Raw genomic sequence first — 18,500 nt, forward strand, 5'->3', positions numbered from 1 at the left:
CCCAGGGCTTCGACCACATCAGCCCCTTCCGAACAGGAAAGGCGCATCCCAGGGCTTACACCACATCAGCCCCCTCACACATCTGTCCGTGCGTTCCGATGGCCTCATGGCTGACATCCCACTTCTAACACCAATGTTAACCTACTTGGTGGGAATTGTAACGTGGCTCATATTAACGAGGATTGCTACAGTATCCTCTTACAATAAGCCAGAGCTATTACCAGTCATTTAGAACCTATTATAAATTGCCACATAGAAAGACAACATATATGTTATAAGTTGATTTATGAAACATTGTAAGGCTCATACATATAACAGTAATAATAATACATTATAACTGTACACCATAATTCATTCACACAAAATAAACCATGTCAGCATCTGTGAAATGCAAGCTCATGCAAATCTCATTCAAAATGGAATTTGCTTATACAGTATTAACTATTACCTAATGATTCTAAGACTAAAGGTCTAATCCCTGTGAAGTAAATAAACTGTCTTCGTTAGCAGTAGAAAAGTACCATTTAATGAATGTACTCAACAAAATCACATTGTCATGACGATATAAATGGATGGATGTGTTCTAAACAAGTATGCCCGTGCCATCTATTGGCTGATTTAGTATGCCCGTGCCATCTATTGGCTGATTTAGTATGCCCGTGCCATCTATTGGCTGATTTAGTATGCCCGTGCCATCTATTGGCTGATTTAGTGATCCGGAGTTCAGGTCATTGTTTTTAAAAGCGTTATGAAATGTGATAGTGTGTTATCCCCTGTCTCCAGTGACGAGCACCTTGTACTGTAGGTATGACGAGTTCCTTCACAATTTCCTGATTTCACAGACAGACCACTTAGAAGTTTTAAAGAAATAGTTATTTTACCCACTGATGGAACATAGGCTTTTCACCAAATTGACAGGAGTTTCATGATTGCTTATACAGTTTTAACTATTACCTAATGATTCTAAGACTAAAGGTCCAATCCCTGTGAAGTAAAAAGTAAACAATCTTCTTTAGCATGTATTCAACAAAACCACGCATTTAGTGTGAAACAAAACAAAAAGGACCATCAAACTGCTGATCAATTCAGACTGCACAAGATACATACTATTTCAAACTATCCTGGAAACACAGTTTTCACTATTTCATTCAACAGATCATTTTCAGGATTTACCAACTAATGCTAATGTCAGAATGGGATATTTTGGAATGAAACTGTGGATGTATGTAGATATTTTCTGTTCCTCCCTGTACAGATTTCAGGATGGGGGACATGGCGATGGAGGAGTTCGGGGCGGCAGCTCCCTTTCTGCGTAAACCAGACAAGGAGAGGATGGAATGCCAGACTAGACCCTTTGATATAAAGAGGGAGTGCTATGTGCCTGACCCTGAGGTTGAGTACGTCAAGGGCACAATCACCAGCAGAGACGGGGACAAGATCACAGTCGATACGGAGTACGGGAAGGTAAATATATCAAGAAAATGTTTTAAACATGGATAGACAACAGGAACAATATGTACTCTATATAATGATTTATCCATTGTACTTTGAATATAAAATGAACCAAACTGTGGAAATGTAATTTACTTTCAGACTGTTGTCGTGAAGGAGGTCGACTGTCATCCCCAGAACCCGCCAAAGTTTGATAAAATTGAAGACATGGCGATGTTCACCTTCCTGCACGAGCCCGCTGTGCTGTTTAACCTCAAAGAGCGTTACGCAGCCTGGATGATCTACGTAAGTAATAACCTGCCCGCTGACATCTCCATTATATCAAAACATTGATTCAAATGAATATAATTTTAAATCTGCACCTCTCTCGTCTTCCACAGACCTACTCAGGGCTGTTCTGTGTCACGGTCAACCCCTACAAGTGGCTGCCAGTGTACGATCAGTCTGTTGTCACTGCGTACAGAGGCAAGAAGAGGACTGAAGCTCCTCCTCACGTCTTCTCCGTCTCTGACAATGCCTACCAGTACATGCTGTCAGGTAAAATGCAACTGCTGCTTTCTAAGTACATTGAAAACATCAAACTATAGTTGGAAAATGACGTATGCTATTTACTGATATTCCTTTTCTTTCAACAGACAGGGAAAATCAGTCTGTCCTCATCACGTAAGTACATCAACCAAAGGTTTATATCAATTTGAGTCTATTTACAATTAGGAGAAATGTCGTAAACAAACAATATTTATATTTCCAATCGCAGTGGAGAATCCGGTGCTGGAAAGACTGTGAACACCAAGAGAGTTATCCAGTACTTCGCCAGCATTGCTGCTGTTAGCGGAAAGAAAAGTGCAGCAGAAGAAAAAAAGGTAAACAGAACGTTCGTCCCAAATGAAACACACTTCCTGTTGACAAAATCAATGAGATATTCATTACAGAGATGTAACACTGTGTGGGTGTTGGTTTGTAGGGGACCCTGGAGGATCAAATCATCCAGGCCAATCCTGCCCTGGAGGCTTTTGGTAACGCCAAGACCATCAGGAATGACAACTCCTCCCGATTCGTACGTTTTTTTCCCTCTTGTTTGAGAACACGTCATTATTATAAAATCACCCCATTACCTTGTGTATATGGGCGCATTAATTAATATGTTGGTAAAATCTCATAGGGTAAATTCATCCGAATTCATTTTGGAGTCACTGGGAAACTTTCATCTGCTGACATTGAGACTTGTAAGTAAAAGTTCAATTTGATCAGGTTTGAACAAATCTCTTTGATAACAGATTCATAAAATACACATGTCATTTTTCATGCTTATCAGATCTTCTGGAAAAGTCACGTGTCACTTTCCAGCTCAAGGCTGAGAGAGACTACCACATCTTCTATCAGATCCTGTCCCAAAAGAAACCGGAGCTTCTAGGTGAGTATTAGAACATTCAACTAGGTACTGAACACTATAAGTTCAGTGTCTCTCAACCTCAGGTCTGTGGACCAGCACCAGTCCTTGGGATGTTACTGATCTTTGTCAGTAAATTATCTGCCACAGTTTTCAAAAAAAAGGTTGAGAAACACCGCATAGTAAACAGTACCATAAACTGTGCTGTTCAAATCTTTTCAGAGATGCTACTCATCACCAGCAATCCCTATGACTACGCCTTCATCTCCCAAGGAGAGATTACTGTAACTTCCATTAATGATGCGGATGAGCTAATGGCTACTGATGTAAGTAAATGTTAATGGCAATTTACATTTATCTTGACTTGTTCATCTGTCCAACTTTCTCCGCAATACAAAAAAATTTACTATTATCCGGAACTAGGATGCCTTCGATGTGCTGGGCTTCTCCCAAGAGGAGAAGAACGGCATTTACAAGCTGACTGGTGCCATCATGCACTATGGCAACATGAAGTTCAAGAACAAGCAGAGGGAGGAGCAAGCAGAATCTGACGGCACCGAGGGTGAGCGCTGAGGATTTAAAACCTCTCACTTTAATATACAATCATCTTTGAAAATTCCGACGGTCAGAATGCCTCCTCCCAACCATAAAACCTCGCCTTTCCAGATGTTGACAAAGTTGCATATTTGATGAGCCTGAACTCTGCTGACCTGATCAAGGCGCTGTGTCACCCAAGGGTCAAAGTAGGAAATGAATGGGTCACCAAAGGTCAGAGTGTCGACCAGGTGAGTATAATTTTTTAAAATACATTTCCAGGAGCTAATAATTGTGAGCATAAAACTTCTGTATAGAGTTGCTAATATTTTCCTGAGTGATTCCCCATTGAGCGTGATGTTTAGTCCAGGGCTAGAACTAATCTGTGTCTGGGAAACTGTTCCCATGTGTTTATGTTGAGGCAATTTCTTTGCAAATTTATTTTCTTCATATTTTGTAGGTGTACTACGCCATTGGTGCGCTGTCCAAATCGATTTACGAGAAGATGTTCCTCTGGATGGTGATAAGAATCAACCTTTCTCTGGACACTAAGAACGCTCGTCAGCATTACATTGGTGTGCTGGACATCGCAGGCTTTGAGATCTTTGATGTGAGTGTATGATGTAGACTATAGTTCCATATAAAAGGCCACGTCACAAAACGGATTTATCTAAAACATTACAGCTGACAAAATAAAGTCACTGCCAACTTCCCTTCCAGTTCAACACCTTTGAGCAGCTGTGCATCAACTTCACTAATGAGAAGCTGCAGCAGTTCTTCAACCACCACATGTTCGTGCTGGAGCAGGAGGAGTATAAGAAGGAGGGTATCGTCTGGGAGTTCATTGACTTCGGCATGGACTTGGCTGCCTGCATTGACCTCATTGAAAGGGTTGGTGTCATCCGTTTTTCAGTAGTTTATATGAAGGGTCCTGAGTTATCTTTGGAGATTTCAAACATTTAATGGAAGTACATTTAAAATGAACATTACAAGCGCAATCTTCAATAGACAAATGATTCTGATATTTATTCACTATGCTTTTCCCTTAGCACTAATGTATTTTCATTCCTTCCCCTAGCCCATGGGTATCATGTCCATCCTTGAAGAGGAGTGCATGTTCCCCAAGGCCAGTGATGCTACATTCAAAGCTAAGCTGTACGACACCCATCTGGGCAAAAATAACTGCTTCCAGAAGCCCAAGATCGTTAAGGGTAGACCAGAGGCCCATTTCTCCCTGGTTCACTATGCTGGCACTGTAGACTACAACATTGGTAACTGGCTGGTGAAGAACAAGGACCCGCTGAATGAGACTGTGGTCGGACTGTTCCAGAAGTCAAGCCTTAAGTTCCTGGCCAACCTCTATACGGGCTATGCTGGTGCAGAAGGAGGTACTATATGTTTCTGTCTGCAAAGACTACAAACCACTAAAGTATAACAATTGACATGATAGTAGTAATAATAGTATTTTTATTTATTTATTATTATTTCATTATCACACAGGTGAAGACAAAGCAGCTGGGGGAGGAGGAAAAAAGAAAAAAGGTGGTTCCTTCCAGACTGTGTCTGCGTTGCACAGGGTAAACTTTTCAATTCATATATTTCTGATGTTTTTGCATGGCAGAATATTAACAAATGTATTATATTTGCAACTGTGGATTGGAATGTTAGCATTACATCCTCATTCTCTGAGACTCACTGATGGAGAATTCTACATGTGTCATACTCACAGGAGAACTTGGGTAAACTCATGACCAACTTGAGGTCTACTCACCCCCACTTTGTGCGTTGCCTCATCCCCAACGAGACCAAGACTCCTGGGGCCATGGAGAATCCTCTGGTCATGCACCAGCTGCGCTGCAACGGTGTGCTGGAAGGCATCAGGATCTGCAGGAAGGGCTTCCCCAACAGGATCCTGTATGCTGATTTCAAACAAAGGTAAAAAATAAGGTTATACATTTTCTTTATAAAATAAATGCAGCTGCTTGCCTAACCACGTGTTCCATTATTGAAGATAATTGTTTTGTGATTTTTAATTCAGATACCGCATCCTCAATCCAAATGCTATCCCTGAGGGTCAGTTCATGGACAACGTGAAGGCAGCAGAAAAACTGCTGGGCTCTCTGGACATTGACCACACCCAGTACAGATTAGGCCACACTAAGGTAAGTTCTCTAAATAGATGGAAGGCAATATGGCCTGTTGGATCAGGAGAGAAAAGTAGGAGCAACATATTGCCATACCAAACTGAGTTATACCCATAGAGTACTACTAGAGAGCTGATCTCCTGTTTTTGCAATGGCTAATATTCCTACAACATTTACATTTTAGCAGACGCTCTTATCCAGAGCAACTTACAGGAGCAATTAGGGTTATTATTATATTATTATTATTAAGTGCCTTGCTCAAGGGCACAGCGACAGATTTTTCACCTAGTCGGCTCAGGGATTAGAACCAGCGACCTTTCGGTTACTGGCACAACGCTCTTAACCACTAAGCTACCTGCCGCAACAGAACAACAGGTGTAGGCTACATATGGACATTGCACAAACATCACCCAGCTTGAGTGAGTTCGTGTTCCAAAGACAAAACATGTTCTGCTGTAAATATCATACTGATGTGTTTAAAAAGACAGTAGAACTACACTTACCTAACAAATCAAAGTACAACTTCAGCTGTCTAACCAGGACTAAAATAGCATTATATTTGTCTATTTGGCATTCTATTTGTCTAGACTACTTTAGTCTGTGGCTTGCTAGCATTATGTTAGGGATAATCAACGAGGGGCTTTGCATTCTATGGAAAATAATGAACGATGTGGAAGGTGTGTTCCACGACACGCTAGTGGAGGGAAACTGACCTTCCACATTATTTTCCAGAGAACACATAGAGCCCTGAGTTGATTATCCCTTTTATACCACGGCTCTAATTTAACACATTTGGCCGCTAGAAAAGTAGCTAGCAAATTGACTAGATAGCTCTACAGTGGTTGTCATGGTAACCAAACAAACAGACCTGCTAGTTTAGCTAACCAAACCATCAGTCCTAGCTTGTTATTATGAAAATCTAATTCAACAATGCCGATACTGTTTTAAATTGGAATTTTTGCTTTCAAAAGTTGCTCAAACATAGAACATGTAAAAATGAACTATAGCCATTGAATTCTACCGTGTTGATATACTGCGTGTTATAGGGAAATAACGCATGCACTAGAATGCCCTTCAAGCCAATCAGAAACGAGTATACAACAATGCCATGGTATAACAAATTATGTTGTATAACCAAAAGTAGCTACTGGCTAGCTAGTACCAGCTAATGTTACCTACTTAGCTAAAGGTACTTGCCAACACCAGTGTTTTGACGGTTGACAGGCAGCAGAAATGACCGTGTCGGATTTAATCCATTCCTGGACATCTGGCAATGTTGTTGAAATGCATTGGAAGTTTGCACTAACTTTATGGAAACCCATTTTCACTACTATTTGCCGAGCAAAATGTGCGTGCGCAACTATATGAGGACTTGACAACCATGTCCACATAGCAGCTGGGGACGGACCATGTCTCCGGGCAATTGGAGTCATTAGAAATGTATTCCATACCCAACCCTCCAGTAAATCGTGACAAACTAACAAAACTCAGTTTTGGACGAGACTGATTTTATGACAAAAATTATCCTATTTACACTTTGTTGTCAATTCTGACACTATAATTAATGTTTCTGACTCATATAGATGCCACATCAACGACCGTTTAAAAACAGAGAAGTTGGTTTAAGGGGCAGTTGACCTTTTAAAGTAGTGAATTTATTTTTCTTATATTTTCATGAGTGTATTATTGGCAGTTGGTAAATAAACTGAAAAGGTGCATACCACCTCCTGAGCTAGATTCCATTCAGATCAGCAGGAGGGGTCAGCCAATGAATTATACTCCTGAGCATTCAATAACAGCAGGTGGCAGTAAATCCCCAACCTTGGCTTTATACCTCTAGAGGTATAAAGCCAAGGTTGGGGATTTACTGCCACCTGCTGTTATTGAATGCTCAGGAGTATAATTCATTGGCTGACCCCTCCTGCTGATCTGAATGGAATTTTGTGATCCATCCTTTAAAACGGCAATCTGCAATTGCTACATACATTTCTGGACGTTTATATTAATGTTGTACACCCATTGATTCTTGAAGACTAAAATGTATGAATGCCTCATGAGCTTAGTTCAATTGCCCCATTGGTAACCCAAAATATAAGCTTCAAACCTTTGTTATGGTTGGAACTGAGGCTTGCCCCTTTAACCCATATTAAGTCACAACATTGTGAAAGCCCTCATTGGCACTGCCCTACTTAAAAAGGCTTTGGGCCCTGTGCACCCTCAATGGTCCTCTGTAGCTCAGCTGGTAGAGCACGGCGCTTGGTCTGGTAGTGATATATATGGATATAGTGGTCCTCTGTAGCTCAGCTGGTAGAGCACGGCGCTTGTAACGCCAGGGTAGTGGGTTCGATCCCCGGGACCACCCATACGTAAAAATGTATGCACACGTGACTGTAAGTCGCTTTGGATAAAAGCATGTGCTAAATGGCATATTATAATCAAACTCTATGGCAATAACTATTTTTTATTTTTTTTGTCATTTAGCAGACGCTCTTATCCAGAGTGACTTACAGTTAGTGAGTGCATACATATTATTATTTTTATTTTTTTCAAGAACTATTGACGGATACAAATATGTGCTTGTCATAGCGCCACCATGTGGCAGATCAGCATCTGGCTCCTTAAAAGCAATTACAAGTGACAGGCCACACCCTCATGGCAGTTCATTGTGCCCATGCTATTAAAGATAGACTATCCGTACATGTTTTAAAGACATTGGTCCTTAGATGTTATATACTAAACGTCATACGAATTTATCAAACTTCATAAAAGTAACATTTAGGTGTTGTTAATAAAATTCAAACTGGGGCTGAATTTTCAATTCAATTGCTCATTTCAGGGCCACCTTGTGGTCAATTTATCCCATGTTCATTTGGAGGTAAGAATTTAAGAATCTAAACACCACCTCCAGGTTTTGTAAATCTGAAGGACACCACCTTAAAGTTATTTCTTGTCGAAGGGAGGGGGGAAAAATCAATGGAACCAAATACAAGGCAATCCAAACAGCACCTTACAGTGGGGAAAGAAAGTATTTAGTCAGCCACCAATTGTGCAAGTTCTCCCACATAAAAAGATGAGAGAGGCCTGTAATTTTCATCATAGGTTCACGTCAACTATGACAGACAAAATGAGATTTTTTTTCCAGAAAATCACATTGTAGGAATTTTTATGAATTTATTTGCAAATTATGGTGGAAAATAAGTATTTGGTCAATAACAAAAGTTTCTCAATACTTTGTTATATACGCTTTGTTGGCAATGACACAGGTCAAACGTTTTCTGTAAGTCTTCACAAGGTTTTCACACACTGTTGCTGGTATTTTGGCCCATTCCTCCATGCAGATCTCCTCTAGAGCAGTGATGTTTTGGGGCTGTCGCTGGGCAACACAGACTTTCAACTCACTCCAAAGATTTTCTATGGGGTTGAGATCTGGAGACTGGCTAGGCCACTCCAGGACCTTGAAATGCTTCTTACGAAGCCACTCCTTCATTGCCCGGGCGGTGTGTTTGGGATCATTGTCATGCTGAAAGACCCAGCTTTCATCTTCAATGCCCTTGCTGATGGAAGGAGGTTTTCACTCAAAATCTCACGATACATGGCCCCATTCATTCTTTCCTTTACACGGATCAGTCGTCCTGGTCCCTTTGCAGAAAAACAGCCCCAAAGCATGATGTTTCCACCCCCATGCTTCACAGTAGGTATGGTGTTCTTTGGATGCAACTCAGCATTCTTTGTCCTCCAAAGTTGAGTTTTTACCAAAAAGTTCTATTTTGGTTTCATCTGACCATATGACATTCTCCCAGTCCTCTTCTGGATCATCCAAATGCACTGAAGCAAACTTCAGACGGGCCTGGACATGTACTGGCTTAAGCAGGGGGACACGTCTGGCACTGCAGGATTTGAGTCCCTGGCGGCATAGTGTGTTACTGATGGTAGGCTTTGTTACTTTGGTCCCAGCTCTCTGCAGGTCATTCACTAGGTCCCCCCATGTGGTTCTGGGATTTTTGCTCACCATTCTTGTGATCATTTTGACCCCACGGGGTGAGATCTTGCGTGGAGCCCCAGATCGAGGGAGATTATCAGTGGTCTTGTATGTCTTCTATTTCCTAATAATTGCTCCCACAGTTGATTTCTTCAAACCAAGCTGCTTACCTATTGCAGATTCAGTCTTCCCAGCCTGGTGCAGGTCTACAATTTTGTTTCTGGTGTCCTTTGACAGCTCTTTGGTCTTGGCCATAGTGGAGTTTGGAGTGTGACTGTTTGAGGTTGTGGACAGGTGTCTTTTATACTGATAACAAGTTCAAACAGGTGCCATTAATACAGGTAACGAGTGGAGGACAGAGGAGCCTCTTAAAGAAGAAGTTACAGGTCTGTGAGAGCCAGAAATCTTGCTTGTTTGTAGGTGACCAAATACTTATTTTCCACCATAATTTGCAAATAAATTCATAAAAAATCCTACAATGTGATTTTCTGGATTTTTTTTCCTCAATTTGTCTGTCATAGTTGACGTGTACCTATGATGAAAATTACAGGCCTCTCTCATCTTTTTAAGTGGGAGAACTTGCACAATTGGTGGCTGACTAAATACTTTCTTTCCCCACTGTATGTTCTCTGTATATCTTTATTAGGTGTTCTTCAAGGCTGGTCTCCTGGGTACCCTTGAGGAGATGAGAGACGACCGTCTCGCTCTCATCATCACTGGCCTCCAGGCCCGAGCACGTGGTCTACTTGCCAGGGTTGAGTTCCAGAAAATTGTTGACCGCAGGTTGGAAAAACAATAGATAGAACTTCGGCAGACAACATGGTGGAGGTGGGAAAGGTTGCATAACAAGCTAATTTTATAACATTTCACAGGGATGCCATGCTTGTGATCCAATGGAACGTTCGTGCATTCATGAGTGTCAAAAATTGGCCCTGGATGACGATGTACTTCAAGATCAAACCTCTGCTGAAGACAGCAGAGACTGAGAAAGAGATGGCCAACATGAAGGAAGAATTCCTGAAGCTTAAAGAGGTTTATGCTAAAACGGATGCCCGTAGGAAGGAGCTGGAAGAGAAGATGGTCTCCCTTCTCCAAGAGAAGAATGACCTGCAGCTCGCTGTCCTTACTGTGAGTAAAAGCTACTTTGCTATCCTTTGTCAAAATGGCCTTTGTAGTTCTCAGCCTGAATGAGGCCCAAACCCAAACCAGCCCCTAGCACCTACCAACTCGCTTGGGGCTCCCTCTGTTGCCAAATTTGCTGACGAAACTCAAAGGGTGACTTCCGGAGCGGCGAGGGGGATCAACTAACCTGATAAACTACAGGACACACTCGTGACTTCAATGATGCAATTCATTTAAAAATGTATAATAATGAGACAAGCATGAAAATCGAATTCATAAATTCTTACAAAATATAACAAGATACAAGATTAACGAGATACAAACCTCTGTAACAGTTAAACATTTCAATTTGTTACATGTTTCACGTGTTGTAAATAAGACACAAGCAAATGCACGTGTCATATCATTAGGCATGCCTTTCCATTATATCATATGAAATTTTGCAAAGGCTGAACATATTCCGGCGCGTGTTGGGATAGCACTTCACCCTGGAGCCTACAGCATTGCTGGTCAAAGTGGCTATCGGAGGGTCTCTAGTTAGCCCCTACCCCCTTTGATCATTTTCACTCCCTCAGCTTTGGGACACCTGTGAATATGGCAGAGGCAAATCGAGGGCTTAGGGGAAGGGACTGGTTTGGGATTCAGCAAGATGCATGGAAGGGGGAAGAGACATGATTTGATCAAGCCAAAGGTCATACAATTACTGGAGCAATTGGACATCCATTGTAGTGTCAGAATATTTTCCAACCAACCAAATTTCTGAAATGTGTAGGATTTATATATATATACTTACAATATATTGACACGTTGACAGTCAGAAGACACTCTTGGTGATGCTGAAGAGAGATGTGAGGGGCTGATCAAGAGTAAGATCCAGCTTGAGGCCAAAGCCAAAGAGCTGACAGAGAGACTGGAGGACGAGGAGGAGATGAATTCAGAGCTGACTGCCAAGAAGAGGAAGCTGGAGGATGAGTGCTCAGAACTCAAGAAGGACATTGATGATCTGGAGCTCACTCTGGCTAAAGTGGAGAAGGAGAAGCATGCCACGGAGAACAAGGTCAAAGCTTCTCATTCATTCTAGGGTTGTTAAAACTCCAAATAATTGATGTGGATGACAGTGTAATGACACTGCTCTGTTTCTTTAGGTTAAAAACCTGACTGAGGAGATGGCAGCTCTGGACGAAACCATTGCCAAGCTGACCAAGGAGAAGAAGGCTCTGCAGGAGGCCCATCAGCAAACGCTGGATGACCTGCAGAATGAGGAGGATAAGGTCAACACGCTGACCAAGGCCAAAGTCAAACTGGAACAGCAAGTTGATGACGTGAGAATCAAATTGGAATTGACAAAAAATATCCTAAAAATGGGCTACAGTAAATTATTTACTCAGAATATTGTTTAATATATATTTTACCAGTGGTGTTTCAGAGTATGGTGTTTGTAACGCCAAGGTAGTGGGTTCAATTCCCATGTGTAAAATCTATGCACGCATGATTAAGTCCCTTTGGAATAAAATGTCTGCTAATTATTATGTATATTATTATAGTATATTATATTATTATCAGCTTGAAGGGTCTCTGGAGCAAGAGAAGAAGGTGAGGATGGACCTTGAGAGAGCCAAGAGAAAGCTGGAGGGAGACTTGAAGTTGACCCAGGAGAGCCTAATGGACCTGGAGAACGACAAGCAGCAGATGGAGGAGAGGATGAAGAAGTAAGATCACAACTAAAATACAACTATTTACATACTGGTATTATTTTATAGCAGAAAAGATCACAACTCCCAAAAATCATTAAAAATAGACATTTCAAAGAAATATGTTTTTTTACTCATCAGGAAGGACTTTGAGATGAGCCAACTCAACAGCAAGATTGAGGATGAGCAGGCCATGAGTGCCCAGCTTCAGAAGAAACTGAAGGAGTTGCAGGTATTTAAATATTATTGTTACAAATAGAATCTTTCTGTTACACTTGTTCATGTTCTGCTCTTACCAGAAAAGTTTAATTTCCTCCATTTCAGGCCCGCATTGAGGAGCTGGAGGAAGAGCTGGAGGCCGAGAGAGCTGCCCGTGCCAAGGTGGAGAAACAGAGGGCAGACTTGGCCAGAGAGCTGGAGGAGATCAGTGAGCGGCTGGAGGAGGCTGGTGGAGCCACTGCTGCCCAGATTGAGATGAACAAGAAGAGGGAGGCGGAGTTCCAGAAGGTGCGCAGAGACCTTGAAGAGGCCACTCTGCAGCACGAGGCTACAGCTGCCTCTCTGAGGAAGAAAAATGCGGACAGTGTGGCTGACCTGGGAGAGCAGATCGACAACCTTCAGAGAGTGAAGCAGAAGCTGGAGAAGGAGAAGAGTGAGCTCAAGCTGGAGCTGGATGATGTGGTCTCCAACATGGAGCAGATTGTCAAGACTAAGGTCGGTGGATTCATCATTATGAAATACAAGCATTTTCTGAGATCAGATAGTTATCGCAAAATGACACTGTACATGCTCTTCAAATCAAATCAAATCAAATCTTCAGAGAGATGATCTATGAAGGTTGTGCTGTGTTACCTAAAAAAAAACGTGTTTTCAGACAAACTTGGAGAAAATGTGCCGCACTCTAGAGGACCAGATGAGTGAATACAGGACGAAAGCTGAGGAAGGACATCGATCCATCAATGATTTCACCATGCAGAAAGCAAAGCTTCAAACTGAGAATGGTATAATAACTTAACATGAACATTCACATAAACAGCCACAATGAATCGCCACATCCACAATAACAGACTAATCAAAAATCAATGAAAACAGGTGAACTTGCCAGACAACTGGAGGAGAAGGACTCTCTTGTCTCCCAACTGACCAGGGGTAAACAGTCTAACGTTCAGCAGATTGAAGACCTCAAAAGACAACTGGAGGAGGAAGTCAAGGTATTTATACAATAAATGTAGAATCTATTATCCAACTACATTCATCCTCCGGCATAACGACATTTTTTATTTATTTTTACATTTATTTTCCAGGCAAAGAACGCACTTGCCCATGCAGTGCAGTCTGCTCGCCATGACTCCGACCTGCTCCGGGAGCAGTATGAGGAAGAGCAGGAGGCCAAGGCTGAGCTGCAGCGTGGCATGTCCAAGGCCAACGCTGAGGTGGCTCAGTGGAGAAACAAGTATGAAACTGATGCCATCCAGAAGACCGAGGAGCTTGAAGAGGCAAAGTAAGGATGTTTTTCTTACTTTCTCTTACTTTCATGGCTATTCAACCTTGTCTGAATGAGCGATACTAAAAAGTTTATGATGAATGATACATGAATTACCTGATATAAAAACATTATATATATAGAGAGAGAAAAAAAAAAGTCTGCTGTTCTGAAATGTTTCCTATCTATGTCAATCTAGGAAGAAGCTGGCTCAGCGTCTGCAGGATGCAGAGGAAGCTGTGGAAGCTGTTAACGCTAAATGCTCCTCCCTGGAGAAGACTAAACACAGACTCCAGAATGAGATTGAAGATCTCATGGTGGATGTGGAGAGATCCAATGCAGCTGCTGCCGCTCTGGACAAGAAGCAAAGGAACTTCGACAAGGTGTTATTATGGGATACACAAGTCTTCTTAACTTTCATTATAATACACGGTAATCATATGCTGTTTACTCAAACCATTTACAATACCTGTGTGATTCCACTAGGTCCTGGCTGAGTGGAAGCAGAAGTTTGAGGAGTCCCAGACCGAGCTGGAGAGCTCCCAGAAAGAGGCCAGATCTCTCAGCACTGAGCTCTTTAAACTCAAGAACTCTTATGAGGAGTCTCTGGATCATCTGGAGACCATGAAGAGGGAGAACAAGAACCTGCAAGGTCAGAGCGTCAGTATTATTGGCCTGCATTTCAGGCAATCATTTAAATATTATTACAGAGATTTGTTATCACAAGATTCTGATGTGCAATTGTTTTTTCCCCCACAGAGGAAATTTCTGACCTGACTGAGCAACTTGGTGAGGGAGGAAAGAGCATCCATGAGCTGGAGAAGGTCCGTAAACAGCTGGAGCAGGAGAAGGCTGAGATACAGACTGCTCTAGAGGAAGCTGAGGTGAGACTGGAAGATATTTACTGATAGGGATAGACACAATTTACTGCTGGTAAAATATTAGAAGATTTTACATACAATGTGTGTTGTGTTCCCATAGGGCTCCCTGGAACATGAGGAGGGCAAGATCCTGAGGGCACAGCTGGAGTACAACCAGGTCAAAGCTGACATTGAGCGCAAACTTGTGGAGAAGGATGAGGAGATGGAGATGAATAAGAGGAACCAGCAGAGAGTGGTGGATAACCTGCAAAGCTCCCTGGAGTCAGAGACTCGTAGCAGGAATGAAGCTCTCAGGCTGAAGAAGAAGATGGAGGGAGATCTCAATGAGATGGAGATCCAGCTCAGCCAGGCCAACAGGCAGGCAGGAGAGGCCCAGAAGCAACTTAAGGGTCTCCATGCCCATCTGAAGGTAACACTTCCACAGCATTTAATCAAAAACACCATACCTACTACATTTTTATTATAATGATGAAGCCAAAAAAGACTTGTTAAACAGATCTGGGGTCTTTCTGGGACCTCTTTCTAACGAATCTAAGAAACAAATCTAAAATCCTCAATTCTCTCCACAGGATTCTCAACTGCAGCTGGATGATGCCCTACGTGGTGGTGACGACCTGAAGGAGAACATTGCCATTGTGGAGAGACGCAACAACTTGATGCAGGCTGAACTGGATGAGCTGAGGTCCCTGGTGGAGCAGACGGAGAGAGGCCGCAAACTGGCCGAGCAGGAACTGCTGGATGTTAGTGAGAGAGTTCAGCTGCTGCACTCTCAGGTAAGGCACCGATGGGACGACGACAATGGATAGCCTTATTAAATATACACAACTTGAAAAAATGTTTAAGATACTATGAAAGTAATTCCTCAAACATACGTGTAGAACACCAGCCTGTTGAGCCAGAAGAAGAAGCTGGAGGGCGACACATCCCAGCTTTCGACCGAAGTGGAGGAGGCTGTGCAGGAGTGCAGAAACGCTGAGGAAAAGGCCAAGAAGGCCATTACGGATGCTGCCATGATGGCCGAGGAGCTGAAGAAGGAGCAGGACACCAGCTCTCACCTGGAACGCATGAAGAAGAACATGGAGCAGACCATCAAGGACCTGCAGCACCGCCTGGATGAAGCTGAACAAATCGCCATGAAGGGGGGCAAGAAGCAGATCCAGAAGCTGGAGGCCAGAGTAAGTATTTGAGACTAACCTACCTTCTCTTCTATAAATTACAAATTATTTTTCATATTTCTAGCTTCAATGTTGAATGTAGTAGTAACACCATAATAGGAAATAGTGTTAACATCCATCATATCTTTCTAGGTGAGGGAGCTAGAGACGGAAGTGGAAAGTGAGCAGAGGAGGGGCGGCGATTCTGTGAAAGGAGTCCGTAAATACGAAAGACGCATCAAGGAGCTCACCTACCAGGTACATCAAAGTTACACTATGAACATGGCTCAGAATAAAATGGTTCATATATGACCATCTTTTTTCCCCCTTGATTTTCTGGTTCAGACTGAGGAAGACCGTAAAAATTTGAGCCGTCTTCAGGACCTGGTGGACAAACTGCAGCTGAAGGTCAAATCCTACAAGAGAACTGCAGAGGAGGCTGTAAGTACGAAACCTTCCACCATCCAACTGATGCATCTGTCATTTATGAATTGTTGCGTTTGCCAGAGACTAAATCATCCATATTTTTCTACAGGAGGAACAAGCCAATTCCAATTTGGGCAAGTTCCGCAAGATTCAGCATGAACTGGATGAGGCAGAGGAGAGGGCTGATATTGCTGAGTCTCAGGTCAATAAGATGAGAGCCAAGAGTCGTGATGTCGGTTCCAAGGTCAGTAGTTGCTGTTTCAATCGTCTATTAATTATAATTTTCAGATTCCCTCATGGCTGAAGCCTTAACGTTGAATACTTTTAAGGCTTATGATATCATATAGCCATAATACCATTAACCTCTGAATATCTAAATGTATATTAATTAATTTGCTGGTATCCATTGTGTTGTAAAACTACACAAGACAGGATCAAGTCTAAATGTAATAGCTTGCTGCTAATGGTCCCAATGGTTTCATAGATACGTTTTCTGGAGAGAAAAAAAAGGCCCCACTTTACATTAAATGTATTCATTCCCATGGTAGTTTTATAAGTAGTTACAGTGTAATAACAGTCAAAGATGATACTTTATACTACACCTGTTGCAGATTTTTACATTCATTAATTTGATAAAGAAATTCAAATTAAAGGACAATATTAAAACTTTGATATTTCAACCTTGTGTCTACCACAGCCTTTAGTAATTTCCGCCGTAGCAAATCACTAAAGCTTATGATGTCATAGGGTAATTGCCCAATTATACAGTATGTAATAACCACTCCACTCTGCAACATTGATATTCATTACATGCTTTGATTTAAATAATTTAGTATTCAGTAACAATATGTACCTACACTGCAGATTACACTGAAACATTGTACCTACCTATGTAGGTAAATGAACTACAATTGACATTGGACATTTCTAAAGAAACTGGGACCAAAAAGAGAATGTTACATTGCATTTTTTTAAACAGATTTTCTGTAATACCTACTGCTTAAGAATGAAATGAATCTACAGTTCATTTTACTTTAATTGTTCATTGGACAGTATTGCAACTATAAATGTTTTGCAAACGTTTTATTGATTACATAGTAGATCTAAGGAGAATCAGGACATGTTTGGTGTCTGTATAGGGACAACATGATGTTCATAGTTTATTCCAAGTGTATACTACTTACTTGTTGAAGTTTATTGTAATTTTAACTAGAGCACATTGTACATGGCAATATATAAAGGTTTTCCTGTAGGATTACAATTTTCTTAGAACCAATCTATCTTCTCTGTCACAGAAAGGAAAGGATGAGGAGTGAGGCCAAGAGTTGTGACCCTGTTCCCAGGTCAGTTGCTTTGGTTATCATTTGCACACTTCCTGGTTTTAGTGGTCACTTACCATGCAATTGCATCGTTGTTGGAGATGTTTATTGTAATAAGGACTGTAGTTGAAATTAAAGCAATAGCCAAAGTAATTGAATGTTAATTGAATTATTTGATTTGACATCATTGCACCTTTAAAAGTTTCGTAAAATCTTAGTTAATTTGCTTAGCAAACACAGTTGGTGTAATGTTAGGACCATTTCATGAACAGTGTTTTAGTGCATGATATTTAGTGTATTCCATACCTTAATAAACACTCATTGGAGTTGCCCCATTGTGTAATTTACATTTCAAGACCCAAAGTATATCATACAAATGTTTCCAGAATATACAGTTCATTTTCACAACCTTTATCCATCTTCTGTCACAGAAAGGGCATGATGAAGAGTGAAGCTCTCGGATGGACCTTTCTGAAAATCACCTGACTGTAGTGCTTTCGTTTTTCTCTATTCTCCATGTAACATGAGCCGAATAAAGACAATTGAAATTGCATCTCTGTGTATTGCTTGTGATATGTTACCTTGTGTGCCAAAGGGTTTTCATGTCTGGTATAGACATAAGGTTTTCTATCCATATCGGGTGAACTGTTTAGAAATTACAGCACTTGTTGTACATAGTTCCCCCATTTTAGGGGACCAAAAGTATTGGGACGAATTCACTTATGTATATTAAAGTAGTAAAACGTTACATATTTGGTACCATATTCCTAGCACGCAATGAATACATTAATAATTTGAATAATGATTCTTGAAATATGTTATTTTCACTGTGTTTCAAATATGAGCTAACCTAAAATAAAGAAACACATGCTTGTAACCTCCGAATGATGTTAAATCTCCCATTGTTATCCTCCTAGATGCTTCT

The 18,500-nt window shown here is 41.4% G+C and overlaps 1 protein-coding gene across 5 annotated transcripts; it reads left to right on the plus strand.

Annotated features, from left to right (window-relative positions):
- Positions 1–1,263: 1,263 nt before the first annotated feature.
- On the plus strand, positions 1,264–18,057 carry LOC311122452 (myosin-7-like; the record flags this gene model as incomplete). Of its 5 annotated transcripts, XM_084196802.1 has the most annotated exons (38): positions 1,264–1,464; positions 1,594–1,737; positions 1,833–1,989; positions 2,088–2,115; positions 2,210–2,315; positions 2,417–2,509; positions 2,615–2,678; positions 2,768–2,866; positions 3,065–3,168; positions 3,266–3,404; positions 3,509–3,627; positions 3,837–3,986; positions 4,097–4,267; positions 4,455–4,764; positions 4,877–4,953; positions 5,106–5,311; positions 5,415–5,538; positions 10,146–10,282; positions 10,372–10,627; positions 11,436–11,678; positions 11,767–11,943; positions 12,185–12,330; positions 12,454–12,544; positions 12,637–13,026; positions 13,187–13,313; positions 13,405–13,523; positions 13,617–13,813; positions 13,995–14,178; positions 14,282–14,447; positions 14,555–14,679; positions 14,777–15,085; positions 15,246–15,449; positions 15,555–15,851; positions 15,984–16,088; positions 16,176–16,271; positions 16,366–16,500; positions 17,552–17,599; positions 18,007–18,057. In XM_084196802.1, 37 exons carry the CDS (start codon positions 1,264–1,266, stop codon positions 17,570–17,572), a joined length of 5,817 nt encoding a protein of 1,938 aa, XP_084052928.1. The 5 variants fall into 5 exon arrangements, with proteins under 5 accessions (XP_084052928.1, XP_084052929.1, XP_084052931.1 ...); XM_084196803.1 differs by lacking the exon at positions 17,552–17,599 and having other exon boundaries at positions 18,007–18,027; XM_084196805.1 differs by lacking the exon at positions 17,552–17,599 and having other exon boundaries at positions 4,889–4,953; positions 18,007–18,027.
- Positions 18,058–18,500: the final 443 nt, after the last annotated feature.

This window comes from Coregonus lavaretus (assembly GCF_964263955.1).
Source record: "Coregonus lavaretus genome assembly, contig: HAP1_SCAFFOLD_510, whole genome shotgun sequence".
Lineage (NCBI taxonomy): Eukaryota > Metazoa > Chordata > Actinopteri > Salmoniformes > Salmonidae > Coregonus > Coregonus lavaretus.